Here is a 14,923-nt window from a genome sequence, read left to right on the forward strand (position 1 = left end):
TATTCTTGTTCATTTGAAAATAGAATTTTCAATATATTTTTTTAATTCAGTATTGGTTGATAATGGTTCCTCGGTTGATAAGTTTTATAAATTGAACACCTTTACTCCTAGGGTTGACAATATAATAATGCATAGTATAGTATGAAACACAAATTAATCAATGAGAATTCTTCTATATTGTGACATAGACATTTAGGACATATATCTAAATAACGCATAGAAAGGTTAATGTCACATGGAATCCTCTATTTCATTAACATGTCAAACTTTGATATTTGCATAGAATATGTTAAAGGGAAAACCACTAACAAAAGGAACAAGGGTCCTTGTAGTGATGTTTTAGAGCTAATACATACGGATATTTGTGGGTAATTCCCTAAAGCATCTTGGAGTGAACATACATATTTTATTAGCTTCATAGATGACTATTCCAGATTTGGCTATCTATACCTTATTCATGAGAAGTCATAATCTTTGGACATATTCAAAATTTCCAAACCCAAAGTTGAACTTTAACTAGGTAAGAAAATTAAAGTACCGTGAAGATGATACAGCCGATATGATGGATCAGATGAACAACGTGACATTTTACAAATTACCTTATTGAGTGTGGGATTGTACCTCGGTATATCATGCATGGTACTTCCAATCAGAATGGTGTAGTTGAACATCGTAATCATATCTTAAAAGACATGGTAAGACGTATGATAACTTTCGATTTTCTACCAAAGTCTTTATAGAGTGAAACACTCAAGATTGTAGTTTACCTACTCAACAAAATTTCTAGTAATATAGTAACTAAAACCTCATTCAAGATGTAGGCAGATAAGAAGCCTAGCATTAGGTATTTACACATCTAGGGTTGTCTAACTGAAGCTAGGCCTTACAAGCCTAATGAAAGGAAACTGGACTAAAAGATAGTTAGTTGTAATTTTATAGGTTTCTCTGAGAAATTAAGATGGTATAAATTTTATAATTCCTCTAATAGATCCTTCTTCGAAACGGAAAATGTCAAGTTCATTAATGATAGTGGAAGTGATAAAGTCAAGGAAGTATCTTTTGAGGAATACATTGGTAATCCTTGATCACTACTAGTGCGATTAGTGCATTTATGTCAAGTTTAGTGGGAGTAAATTTGTTATACTTGTTTTGTATGTGGATGATATATTACTTGCGAGCAATAATAAGGGTATGCTGCATAAAACTAAGTCATTTCTATCTAGTGATTTTGAAATAAAAGATCTTGGTGAAACATCATTTGTTTTAGGTATACAAATTTGTTGGGATCGTCTAAGAAGGATTCTTAGACTTTCACAACAGGTCTATATTGAAAATGTACTTATAAAGTATGGTATGCAAGACTATACATTTGGTGACGTACTTGTGTTAAGAGGTGATAAGTTTAGTATGTAGTAGTGCCTCCAACTTAAATTTGAAATAAAGGAGATAGATCAATTCTCATATATGTCAACAATGGAAAATCTCATGTATGCACAAGTTTGTACTCAACCGATATAACATTTATAGTGGGGATGTTAGGCAAATATGTTAGTAACTCAGGATCATCGCACTGGAGAGCTGTAAAGAGAGTGATACAATATTTGCAAAGAACTAAAAGACATATGCTCACATATTGGAGATCAGATCACCTGGAGGTGAATGGATATTCAGACTCCGATTTTACTATATGCTTGGAAAGTAGGAGGTTCACTTAAGGATATGTTTTCATGCTGACCAGAGGAACTATATCTTAGAAGAGCATCAAGCAAATACTAATAGCTACTTCTACTATGGAGACAGAGTTGATAGCATGTTATGAAACATCCAATCATAGGATTTGGCTACTGTGGAACTTCATCATAGCGTTGCAGATCGTTGGTGGCATTGACAGACCGCTGATGATCTACTGTGATAATAAAGCCGCAAAACTTTATGCTAAGACCAACCGTAGTTTGTCGAAGTCTAAGCACATCGACATCAAATTTCTAGTGGTTAAAGAAAGAGTTCATATTGTCAGATCATGATAGAGCACATCAACACAGATTCTATATTGGTCAATCCACTCACCAAAGGCTTGGTGCTTAAGGTATTTCATGCACATGTCGTGGATATGAGTCTTTTTTATGGAAGAAGAATTCATCTAGTGGGAGTCTGTATTTATTTTATTGCTTTATTTTTGATAATAAAGACAAATATTTTATTTTTATTATTTTGCGTACTTAAAGTTCAAAACATTAATATTATTTTATTTATTTATTTATTGGACACTTTGAAATACAATATCATGATTTACTACTACTGTTTAGCATTTAGTGTTTGTAAATATGATATAGATTCCATTTAGAAATCATAAGGTTTAGATATATGATTTGCTATTGCAGTTTAGCATATGGTATTTGCAAATATGATTAGACCCTTTTAGGTCACTTAGGACCAGTTGAAAATTAACGTGTATTGATCACATTTCATGTAATTTCCACTCTACACGTCCATATCTTGATCTATATCATTAATGACATTGGTGTTGTAATTACTGTCAGAGCTTGTTACCATTATATATTGTAGTTATAACCTCTTTATTCCTATACCAATGAAGTTAATAGAACATATTGTTTATAGGGGTATCTTATACCTATAAAGTATGATATCAACTAAAGTTACATTCATGTGTTGTCTATAATCACATATAACCCAAATAGGAGATTGTTTAATTTAATATTTCTTAAGGTGAACTCACATGTGATTTAATAAACTTGTGATACCAAAACCTTTAAATGATCTAACTTAAGGTTATTGAGTTTCGAATTATTGGATGTGAGTTTAATGTGTAGAAGAACCCTTTAACCTAATGTGGTTACAGGGGGTATCTTATACCTATAAAGTATGATATCAACTAAAGTTACATTCATGTGTTGTCTATAATCACATATAATCCAAATAGGAGATTGTTTAATTTAATATTTCTTAAGGTGAACTCACATGTGATTTAATAAACTTGTGATACCAAAACCTTTAAATGATCTAACTTAAGGTTATTGAGTTTCGAATTATTGGATGTGAGTTTAATGTGTAGAAGAACCCTTTAACCTAATGTGTTATTATCTATGGGCTAATAACGGATTGAATTCCTATATAAAGGGGAGGTCCCCAAGGTTTAGGGTAATCTTGACAGAGCTTTTAGTTTCCCATTGATATAGAGCTTTTCGGTGCCGTCATCCCTTGAGTCTCTTGGAAGACTTTCCTTTTTGCTGTATCTTCTTTTAAAGGGATCAAGCCAACGACGCTAAAGACAATGAATAATTGAAGAACTCTTCAATTAGGTTCCTTATCTATTATGTTTTCTTATGTTATGTCATGTTTTACGTTGAAATTAGATCTTTTTATTATTGTTTTTCCTATTCAAATCTTATTTCGATTGTTAAAATTCATGCGACTTAAGTTTTACAAGAATTAACTGACTATGTTTCTCAAGTCAGTAGATGTATCTCAAATTGAAACTACTTTGGATGAACTTGTTAATTTATTTGAGAGTATTGCTCAAGATGTTGGTTCGGGAAACTTTGTTCATTTCTTATCAGATGATCCATCTTGGTATAAAGCTATAGGGAAGGTACTAACAGATGGATACAAAACCTTATTTTGGAGCTCATGCACAAACCTCTGCATTGCACTATTGCTTAAATAGTTAAGTGAAATGGATGAAGTGAATGTGATAATGGCAAAGGCAAAGAAGATCTCCCAACTTATTTATAATGATGAATGGCTCCTTAATCTGCTAGAGAAGATAACGAATGGCAGAGACATTATTCGCCCTTCCATGACAGTCACTTACAGATTTTTTTTTTAATCTTACAAAAGATGTTTACTGTCAAGGACTCTCTTCAGCATATGTTCACTTGCAATGCTTAGAGGAAATGCTATTATCTAAGCAGAGACTAGGAATAGATGTTAAGGATGTTGGATATATGTGAATGGAGATAGGTGGAAGAAGCACGAAGTTTCATTGTGAATGAAATTTTAGTTCTACATTAGGAGTTTTAAGGCACATTGGTTGGTTTATATTGATTCACATACATTATAATGTGAACAAATGCATGGAGAGAGACTCTCTCTCACATGTGGATGCGCAGGGGGTGTAAATCTAAGACCCGGATTGCACTAAATCATGTTGACTCGTGTGTGAGCGCGACCTGCGTGCGTCGAATGCCGGACCGGTTGAGACAAAACAACTAACATTTTGCCACATAAACTTTTTGCTGCTTATTTAAGGGTGTAACAGATGCATTAAATTAAACGTTTCTTCGCTTGGCTGCACGTCGGTTTAGCCTCAGCTCGCTTGACCGCTCGGTCAGTTCGCTCGACCGCTCGCTCAGTTCGCTCGACCGCTCGCTCAGTCACATGGTCTGCGACTCACCCGTCCGGCTGCTCACTCGCCCGGTCAGTCACTTGCTTAATCGCTTGCACTGTCTGCTCAGTCGGTCGCTCGCTCAGCTGCTTACTCGGTCCACTCAACCGCTCGACCCTTTGCCCTATCGGACATTAGGCCGACCTGCTCGCTTGGCCGCTCTGATTGCTCGGCCGCTCAACTTGCTCGGATAATGTGTAGTTTGCGTCCAGCACTTGAGAGAAAGCAACTTCTACTGGTAGCTTAAGATTCTCTGCTCAGGTCATCTCAACAGATAAATTAAATTTAATTTGATGTATTTAAATTTAACTAATTCTAAAATCTCTAGTAAGATATTGTTTTGTCCAACAAAGGACATAGTGTTTGATTTGCAATTCTGGTATTCATGTGGGAGAATCTTGAAGGTTTCTGAACCACCTGTGAGAGTTTTTTACATTGCACAAAGTGGAGAAAGACCTTCTATGGGATATATATTTGATGCATTAGAAAAGGTAAAGCAAGATATCATTCTGGCATTTGAGAACCAAGAATCTGATTAATTTCCGTACTTGGAAGCCATAGATCATATACGACAAGAATTTCACTGCCCGCTGCATTACGCTGCCTGCTCTCTTAATCCCTCCATTTTCTATAACTCCAAATTTTCAATCACAAATGCCATTCAAAAAGGTTTGCTTGATTGTATTGAGACTCTAGTAACTGACCTAACAGGTCAAGACAATATCACAAAGCATAACTACTTTTATGAAGATGCTGTTGAGGACTTTAGTCAGCCAATGGCTTTAACACAGGTCAGTTTTATAGCTGAATCTATGCTTCCTTGGTCTACTTTGTGCTGGAACAGAGCAAGCACAGCCTTTTCTAATCCAATGATGTTGTACATTAGGTTAACAGTCGCAGCCGACAACAGAGGCCTCATAGATGGTGAATATGACCAGCCATGCATCTCAAGCTACGGTGCCGGAGATTGGATTGATGATCCTGGAATGATCGAGGTGGAAGGCTAACTTGTAAGATGTTGTTCCTTCTGATGGATCCTTTGCTGCGATCGATAAGGTGGTCAATACAAATGCCATTCACACTGTTAATGATGACTGAGACCCAATTGATTTGAAATATGCCATGGCAATTCTGAAAATGACCCAGGCATCAGAAATGCTATCCCAACATTGTTTCATCAAACACTAAAAATGTATTGGGTTACATGCCTACTGGAGAAAGGTTCTTCATAGTGTTGTAGATCACTTCTCTGGATTAGAAATCGTAGTGGCATACTGTTTGTGGATAGATTGAAGGTGAAATTTTGGTTATGATCATTTTCTTGAACGTATCCAGGTGTTTTGTGCACCCAAGTGTGCTACATTCCTGACGTTAAGTACTTTAAGTTATATAATTAGTCATTTTTAAAAATCTTTTAATTATTGTTTGATTATTTTGAATAAATAAAAGTATCATTGAATTTGTAAAGTAAGTTCTATGGAAAAAGTTAGATTAAAATAAATTGTTTTATTATTAAGTAATTTTTGACCTTTTAAATTTATTATTATTATTATTATTTGGATTTAAGAACGTTTTAAATATGTTTAAAAAGGAGTCGTGACAGTGAACTATGTCTTTAGAAAGGCAGGGCGTTTTTTTAAGAATTTTTTTTTTTTTAAATTTTAAGGTGCGGTTCAGAAACTTTGTCTTTATTATTGGATTTAACAAAAGCCGAATCACCGTCCCCGCGCCGAACCGGTAAACCGGCCGGATTTAGGGTTTACCCTACTAATAGGGAGGTTTTGGTTTGCGAGTAATCGTCACCGACGTCGCCGCCGCTGCCGCCGCCCTACGTGGTTTCGCTGCCGCCGGCGGTTCAACTCCCTCCTTTCTCTCCTCACTCCGTATTTTTTTTTTTTCTGATTCTGTCTTTGCTTTTTCTGTCCGTGTTTTCCACTCTTCTACGACAGAATATAATTGAAGCCCTTCGCTTCTCCACGCCGACCGTTACTTCTTGCCGAGCCCTAGCTTTCTGTAAGATCCGCGAGGCAGCAATTTGACCCCAACCTATCTAATCCGGCGTTCTCGGGACCTGAGCCGTTTTCAAGGTAGGTACCTATCTTCTATCCTTTGTATTGAGTGCCTTCGCATGAAGCGTTAGTCAGAGGCGAGTAAATGGTCGTTTTTCCCATCATTGTAGTAACAGGTGAAAATAGCGTGTTCGTTGTGTTGTGTTTGGGTTATGCTATTGGGTGGGATAAGATGGTCAGACATTGAGGTCAGTGGTCGAGTAGATTCATATGTTGTGAACTATGAAGTGTGTTTGTGTGCATGGATTCCTGCTTGAATGACTTATTGTGATGACAACTTTAATAGGTTGGGCTAAGGATGGCTTTGGAGTGTGTGCTATGGTATGAGAATGGCCGTATGATCAGTGTACCTAGTTTAGTGTCATAAAAATGGAGAAGAGTGAGTGGTGACCAAGGAGAGAGTTGGTGGTTAAATTGTAGGGTTGAGTTTCAGATCAGTCTAGAATGTTGACTAGGTTTACCTTTCTGTGTGATCAAGGTTGTCTGCGACAAGCTGACTCTTACCAAATTGTCACATACCTTATTGTTCTTTCTATTTGGCTTGTTCTATTACCTTGTCCTCTTGTATCTTCATTATTCTTATATGATACTGTCTTTTGTTGATGATTTTTTTTAATTGTAGCATCTTATGATGTGTGTTAATTTTTGCATTCTCATATGCATTGTATCTTGTGTCGCGTGGGTTGTGATTTTAAACTTGTTATAAATATAAGTTTGAAATGACTGATTGTGTGCGTGGGTTTTTGCAGCAGCTGCTGTGATGGGCAAGTCTCAGAAATCTTCCAAGGAAGTGGTGCGTCTACTCTCTTTTTCATTGTGTTTGGTTATTCAGTTTTTTTCTTTTTTATCATTCTATTCTTATCTCTTTATCTCAAATGCAGGATGAGTTAAGTAAAGAAATCTCTAGAGATGTTACTGCAAATGGCTCCACAGAAGGAATCAATGAAAAAGATGACAGATTCCAACCTAGTGATCTTGTGGATTCATTGGAGGATGAGGTGTGGTATCGTTTTCCCACAATTGGTCATCTTTTGCTTTAATTTTTGAAGCTTATAATTGTTTTTGATATTCTTTGAAGTGCAGGGATCTCCTTATGACAGTGGAGAGGATGATCAAGATGCTAGTGATTACAAAAGTCATAGTAATGCGGAGGAAAGCGACTCCTCTGAAGATGAGGTAGTCATTTACTTATTTTGTTGAATTTTTTTGTTGATTTTCATTTTTATATTTTTAGGTGCAGGGATCTCCTTATGACAGTGGAGAGGATGATCAAGATGCTAGTGATTACAAAAGCCTTAGAAGTGCGGAGGAAAGCGACTCCTCTGAAGATGAGGTAGTCATTTACTTATTTTGTTGAATTTTTTTGTTGATTTTCATTTTGTATATTTTTAGGTGCAGGGATTTTCTTATGACAGTGGAGAGGATGATCAAGATGCTAGTGATTACAAAAGCCATAGAAGTGCGGAGGAAAGCGACTCCTCCGAAGATGAGGTAGTCATTTACTTATTTTGTTGAATTTTGTTGTTGCTTCTTTAGGTATCTTCTGGAGATTTTCATTTTGTATATTTTTAGGTGCCTTCAAGAAATACTGTTGGGGATGTTCCATTGGAGTGGTACAAAGAGGAGGAGCATATCGGGTATGATATTACTGGGAAAAAGATCAAGAAGCGGGCTAGGAAGGACAGGATTGAATCTTTTTTAGCTGGAGTCGATGATGCGAAAAATTGGTCAGCACTTACTTAATGTTGTTCTTTTTGGTTTTGGCATCTCTGGTCATGTCTGTCAGAAAAACTATTATTCAACAACTGAATTCAGGAGGAAGATTTATGATGACTACAATGATGAGGAAGTGGAGTTGACGAAGGAGGAGGTTAAAATGATTCATAGAATGTTGAGGGGTAAGACACCACATGCTGGAGTTGATCCATATGCGGTTCGTAATCACACACTTCCCATTGTTATTAGCAGATTACTTCCCTTGCCCATTATCATAGCTAACCTAACTTGTATTGGTGTAATGTCTCATAATAAAACAGCCTTATGTTGATTGGTTTGAATGGGAGGACAAAGGGCACCCTCTTTCTAATGCACCAGAGCCAAAGAGGCGGTTCATTCCTTCAAAATGGGAACAGAAGAAGGTATATGTTTTTTTTTGTTTAGTGGTTGAGTGATATAATCTCATGTGCCTACTTGTTTTGGAAAATCATGTTTCCTAATTTATCTTGTAGTTGTTGTAAGTTTCTTGATAACCAACTGTGATTCAGAATCTTAATTTAATTTTTTGGTCTTAATTTATACTTCATGGTTGGATAATATCTTGAATCGCATAGAAGCGTTAACTAGAAAGAAGTTTTAACCTAACTAGGGTTTAAAAGAAAAAGAAATAAGTTTATGCATTATGCTATCAGCCCATTGCATAACATGAATAAGCTGTGCGAATGCCTATGTTCTCGTGCATGTTTGCGATGTTTTTCCTTTAAAAATTGGTAATGTTAATGCTAATTAATTAACAAATGATGCATGTCCTTACATGCAATTATAAAAAAATTCATAATCCTGCATTCGTTTGCCATATGTTTTATATGATTATATAACTAAATAACAAATAATGCATGGCTATTTCACATTTAATTAATCATCCAAAGTAAAATCATCCCAAATGTTGACATCCATAAGTAAAATCAACCTTTCAATCGGCTAATTATATGACTAGGATACTGATTAGGAAAAAGGGTAATCATGTTGTCTATGTTATATATCAGGTAACTGTTTTCTCTTGAAAATTTCTACAAAATGAGACTATTATCTAGTTTTCTCCCTCGTTTATCACTTGTCAGATTTGCTAAAATTATTTTTTATTTGAAGTCTGAAGTTCTATTTCAAGTTCACTTGTTGGCAATTGTCCTAATTCATCATATTATAGTTTCGGCAAGTGAGTTGCCTACCATAAGGGTTTTATCCAAGGCCCTCTAACTCAGATTTAGATGTGAGAGTAAATGAGTTTAGTGGCTTGTGTTTGTTCTTTATTGTAACAATATCATATTCGGAGAGCTCTAGTATTTCATTTTACCAATATTTTAGAGTGCAATTTACCATAATGGTTTCATCATAACACATCTCAGTCGTTTATTCTTATATATAAATATGAAATAAGCTCAACAATGTATGCATGGATATTCCTTTTTTGAATTGAATAAGATTAGTTCTAGGTAGTTAGTTGGTAGCATGCGAGGACTTTAATCTGGGAGACTTGGAACTCGAGAAGGCTCTAACGGGAGAGTTGTGTCATATTACAATATAAGTGTCTTGCACTAGGGTTTGTGATTTGTGATATTGCATGGAGTGCTTTGCACTTGTTCCTTTGGAGAACATAATTTTCTCTGTGTTGGAGTAGATGTCATTTCAATTTGTTTAGACTGACATAGTCTCCTTAATAACTACAATGAACTGTCTGATACTTACAAAATATTGAGTGAGCCTACATAATAATTACAATTCCCCTTTTCACTGTTACATGGGTTTTCTATACCTTTCTTTGTTCCCTATGGCAATAGGTCTAAAAACATCTATGCAGTTTGTTTCTTTTCCCAGTCTGGTGCTATAACCATCTAATGGTTTTCTTAATTATTGTGTAAACATCATAATTTTTTTCATGTGTTTACCATTCTGGTACCAGGTTGTTCGATACATTAGAGCTATTCGAAAAGGGTTTCTTAAGTTTGACAAACCAAAGGAGGAACCTCATGTTTATTTGTTATGGGGTGATGATTCAACTGCAGCTGAAAACAAGAGGCATGGTTTGAGTTATATTCCGGCTCCCAAACCAAAACTGGCAGGTATCATGATTAACTCCACTATGAAAGAGCATTTGTTTTTGTGGAGTCCATATTTTCTCAGAGCAGTTGTGTTGGAGGTTCATTTATGTTCAAAGTATTGTCAAATTTAGTGCATCACATTCATAAATTAAAGTCTGAAAGAATAATTTTTTTATGTTTGTAACATGAATTATGTTTTGCCTTCACTTGCAGGTCATGAAGAATCATATAATCCTTCTGTAGAGTTCATTCCTACTCAGGAGGAGATCAACTCTTACCAGTTAATGCTTGAGGAAGACCGTCCTAAGTTTATTCCTAGAAGGTATTTATAGGTCGTCGCTTGTTATGTCATGTTCTGACTGAATCATAATACTGACTTTGGTGCACACTTAACAGGTTCGAATCACTACGGAATGTGCCAGCTTATGAGAATGCAATTAAAGAAACCTTTGACCGATGCCTTGATCTCTATTTATGTCCTAGAACCCGAAAAAAACGTGTATGTGGATCTTTTTTTGCTAAAGAATCCATTCTTTTTTTTAAAAATGTTTATGCACTTCTCCACGTACCTAAATAAGATGGAATGAGCTACGATAATATTCCTAATGATTGTATGGCTTGATATACATAATAACTTTTTCTGAACCTCTGATTCTATGAACACAATCTTTTTTCTTTTTGCAGATTAACATAGATCCAGAATCTCTAAAGCCCAAGTTACCTAGTCTGAAAGATTTGAGACCTTATCCCTCTACATGTTATCTTGAGTACAGAGGGCATACAGGCCCTGTGAAGACAATATCAATTGATATATCAGGGCAGTGGATGGCATCTGGTTTGTGATAAAATACCTCTACATTTTTTTGTTTATTTTATTGTTAGTTCTTTTATTATTCATCTTTTCTTTTCCTTTCTCTCAGTTGTATTAGTACTAATCATTTGCTGTGATGTCTGAAGGTTCATCCGATGGTACAGTCCGTGTTTGGGAGATCGAAACCAGTCGTTGTATTAAAGTTTGGGATGTTGGTGAAGCTGTCAATCATGTAACATGGAACCCATTACCCGAACTTCCTATTCTGTCAATTTCTGTGTAAGCTAGATGCTTTGAAATAGAATTAGCCTTGTTTGTTACAGGTTATTTGCTCCTTTCTAACATGTGTTTACACATGGCTTTACAGAGGGCGTGATGTGCTTATTTTAGATACTAGATTGGCAAATGCAGAGAACCAGGCAAGGGTCAAGGAGTTGCTTCACGTGGAGGAATCACTATTAGAGGAGGATGAGGGTAAGTGTCTGTACTCATCATATCATTTAATTTATGTTCAGATTATTTGACACTAGTTTTTGTGCTTTAGGAAATACCACTCCTGTGGTGAGATGGGTTCGAGATGATAAATATGATGCCATCCGATTAAAGCATCTCAAGGTGAGCTATGTTCACTGTGTACTAATCTTGGATTTGTTTCATTTTTTAGAATGGTGCATATGTATCTTTTTAGTAACTATTAATCATAAGTGGCAAAATTGGTCAATACAGAATACATATCGCCAAAGTTAGATTGGTGCCAGCAATGGCTGATCTAATATTTTTCTTTTTTGTAAAATTGATGTATCATAAAAATTGAGAGGTTAGGAAATACTAGAGATTCATAGAAATTAGATAGAAATTAGCTACAAGTTAATTAAAATATATTAGAAAATTGATAGAATATATTAAAATTTAATCAAATTAAAAGTCAAAATGGATAAGATTTTGTGTTAAAACTTGGTTTGGCTTAAGATGACTTGGCTAACTTGGTCAATTTAGCCTTCTCCTTTGTCCCAATTTGATTCTTAGAGGACTTACATGGGAAGGAGAGTCTTTGTTGCTCTCTTTAGCCTTATTGCATAAGATTCACAAAGTCAAGCATCACTCATTCAATTTTGTCATCACTTGTTAAATTGAATGCTTTGCCCATCTTTTCTTTTGCTCATTATTGTTCAAGTGAGCTTATTGTGGATTGAGAGGCTATTATAGTGTAAAAGAGAATACAATAATCTTTTTTAAATAATAAGAATTCTAAAACTCTTACTTTAAATATAAAAACTGATTTGAATCTAATTAGGACATGACTAAATGCTGACATTGAATATTAAGATATAACACTAATAAAATATATATTAGTACTCAAGTGTATTGAGTATTTTTATACATAAAAAAATGATTTTATTATTGGTTATAATCTGCTTTTATTATTTATTATTTTATATTAATAAATGACATTATTTGTATATTGCTCTACCAAAAATCAAATAAGTATAAATAGATGTTCTTCTTAAGATTTTCGAATATTTGTTGTCATATAAATAATTTTATTATATATTTTCTCATTTTTTTTTGTTTCAACTCTGATTTCACCAATTCTACTGATCTGATTCAAAGATACTTAAAATCATTAACTATTCAATCCCGTTGTATGCTATTGATTACCGATTTATGCACATATCTAATTACATAATTCTTGTTGGACCTTAGTCATAAATCTTTGAATAAATTCATTTTACTTGGTAGAATGTATGTCAATCCCTTTCTATTATTCATTCTTTTGGCTTGCTTTGCAGGCTGTGACAACAATTGATTGGCATCGGAAAGGAGACTATTTCACTACTGTGGTTCCTAGTGATATCCTAATTATGCATTTTACTTGGTCTTAGTTTATATGATATTTTCTTCTCTCAGTTTTCATTCTTTCTTTTTGCTCTGATGTACAATCACAAATTGGAAATTTTGAAATATATACAAAAATTATGACATTTGTACTTTAGCTGTGGACATAGGTTGCTAACAAAGCGCCTTAAAAAGTCTAGACATAATCTCTCTAGTTGGTATGCTGTAAACTCAGGTTGTCTAAGGTTGCAAAGAGGGAAGTAACTCATATGTGGTCTATGTCTAGATATCATTTGCAAATAATCCTACAGCCAGTGTTAATTGCCGTTTTCATTTTATTGTTTTATAAACCTCAAGTATCCCTTGACTTATACACTGCACGTCATACAAGAGCAATATTGATGCACCAACTCTCCAAGAAGCATACACATAGTCCATTTCAGAAGTTGCGTGGTCTTCCAGTCACTGCAGTTTTTCATCCAACACGATCGATGTTCTTCATATCAACCAAGACTCATGTCTGGGTTTATGATCTTCTGAAGCAAAAGGTTGTCAAGAAGCTCGAGACTGGTCTTCAAGAGGTTTCTTCGATTTCAATTCATCCAGGAGGTAATTTTCTTATAGATTTTTCAGCAAAACTTCATGCTAAGGTGGAATTATGAAGAAAAATACTTGAATCCATGAGTTATATTTATGTGACAAAATTTTGTATATATAGGTGATAATGTCATTGTGGGCAGCAAGGAAGGAAAAATGTGCTGGTTTGATATGGACCTTTCATCCAAACCATATAAGACCTTGACGTAAGCTCACTGTTTGTTTGACTTTCTGTTATTTTTTCCCCTTTAATTCTGCTTCTTACAGTAGACCTTTATATATATAGTTGAGTTTCATAACTTGAACCCTATTGGTCTCATCCAATCGATGATTCTCGTTATATTTTATATTTTCTTCAATTTTTCCCCTTGTATCCTTTTTTATTCATATTGATGTACCTTAGTATGTACTCTAGTCCCAGCTTCTCTCTGTGTATCTCATTTCACTGTGCATCTTTTACTTGCAAATCTACAGGAGCCACCATATGAAAGATATCACAAATGTCGCGTTTCATCGCTTGTACCCTCTCTTTGCCTCTAGTTCAGAAGACTGCACTGCTTATGTGTTCCACGGAATGGTATACTCTGATCTTAATCAGAATCCTCTCATTGTCCCATTGAAAATTTTGCGTGGGCATAACAGTTCGAAAGGCAGAGGTCGGTTGTGTTGCAACTTTTGTTATTTTCCTTTTCCTTAATTTTCTTGTTCCCCGTCTGGATTAGGAAACTATTATCTCCCCAATTCGCAAATAAAAGTTACCATTACATGCTGATGTTCAAACTAAACATTGTTAACTTATTGATTGAACAGGTGTGCTCGATTGCAAATTCCATCCGAGGCAGCCATGGTTATTCACTGCCGGAGCAGATTCTATCATTAAACTGTATTGCCACTAAGATCAATAATTCTCCAGGAGACTCTGAAGAAACTCTAGGGGATAAGATATTGACAAGGATAGCAAATTCATGTTCTTTGCCGAGTATACTATGAAATCTTTAGGTTAGTTTTGCTGTCAGTTTTTTTTTAATTTTTTTTTGGAAACTACACATAAATTCTAAATTAATTAATTTGTGATTTGTAAGAAAAAGGTCACTAAAGATGTGAGTATCAAGCTATATCCTTTTGTTGCGGCTTCTAATATACTGTTGGATATGAGAATTTATTTTCGTTTGCTGCACAATTTTTCACACAAGGAATGGAGAATATTGATAAAAAAAAGTCATTACTAGCATCATATATATAATTTTTATGTAACATTATTTCGTCTTCGGTTCTGCGACTGTTTTTCAAATTTTTTTGTCTTTTCTGCTAAACAAAGGAGTTTGGCCGTTAGCCTTATTTTTCTTGGAGTGATCAGCTCGAGGGTCAGCTCGATAAAACTAACGTCTTC

General features: G+C 35.0%; 1 protein-coding gene across 9 annotated transcripts; it reads left to right on the top strand.

The window, feature by feature from the left end:
* The first annotated feature begins 6,122 nt into the window (after positions 1-6,122).
* Positions 6,123-14,699, top strand: LOC122001227 (ribosome biogenesis protein BOP1 homolog). Of its 9 annotated transcripts, XM_042555862.1 has the most exons (22): positions 6,123-6,258; positions 6,355-6,492; positions 7,224-7,267; positions 7,356-7,472; positions 7,558-7,650; positions 7,709-7,807; positions 7,867-7,965; positions 8,047-8,201; positions 8,290-8,407; positions 8,511-8,612; positions 10,151-10,310; positions 10,503-10,611; positions 10,686-10,788; positions 10,974-11,124; positions 11,247-11,379; positions 11,468-11,574; positions 11,645-11,715; positions 12,891-12,951; positions 13,318-13,545; positions 13,655-13,739; positions 14,008-14,189; positions 14,344-14,699. In XM_042555862.1, exons 3-22 carry the CDS (start codon positions 7,235-7,237, stop codon positions 14,427-14,429), a joined length of 2,292 nt encoding a protein of 763 aa, XP_042411796.1. In that variant the 5' UTR covers positions 6,123-6,258; positions 6,355-6,492; positions 7,224-7,234; the 3' UTR covers positions 14,430-14,699. The 9 variants fall into 9 exon arrangements, with proteins under 9 accessions (XP_042411796.1, XP_042411799.1, XP_042411798.1 ...); XM_042555865.1 differs by having other exon boundaries at positions 6,189-6,492; positions 7,873-7,965; XM_042555864.1 differs by having other exon boundaries at positions 6,189-6,492; positions 7,715-7,807.
* Positions 14,700-14,923: the final 224 nt, after the last annotated feature.

This window comes from Zingiber officinale, chromosome 7A (assembly GCF_018446385.1).
Source record: "Zingiber officinale cultivar Zhangliang chromosome 7A, Zo_v1.1, whole genome shotgun sequence".
Classification (NCBI taxonomy): domain Eukaryota; kingdom Viridiplantae; phylum Streptophyta; class Magnoliopsida; order Zingiberales; family Zingiberaceae; genus Zingiber; species Zingiber officinale.

Excerpts from the sequence above, each read along its gene's own strand:
- LOC122001227 (XM_042555862.1), top strand. The coding sequence starts at position 7,235 with ATGGGCAAGTCTCAGAAATCTTCCAAGGAAGTG. Across the intron at positions 8,613-10,150 it reads CAAAATGGGAACAGAAGAAG|GTTGTTCGATACATTAGAGC; the intron begins GTATATGTTTTT and ends TTCTGGTACCAG. Across the intron at positions 12,952-13,317 it reads CACTACTGTGGTTCCTAGTG|GTCATACAAGAGCAATATTG; the intron begins ATATCCTAATTA and ends TATACACTGCAC.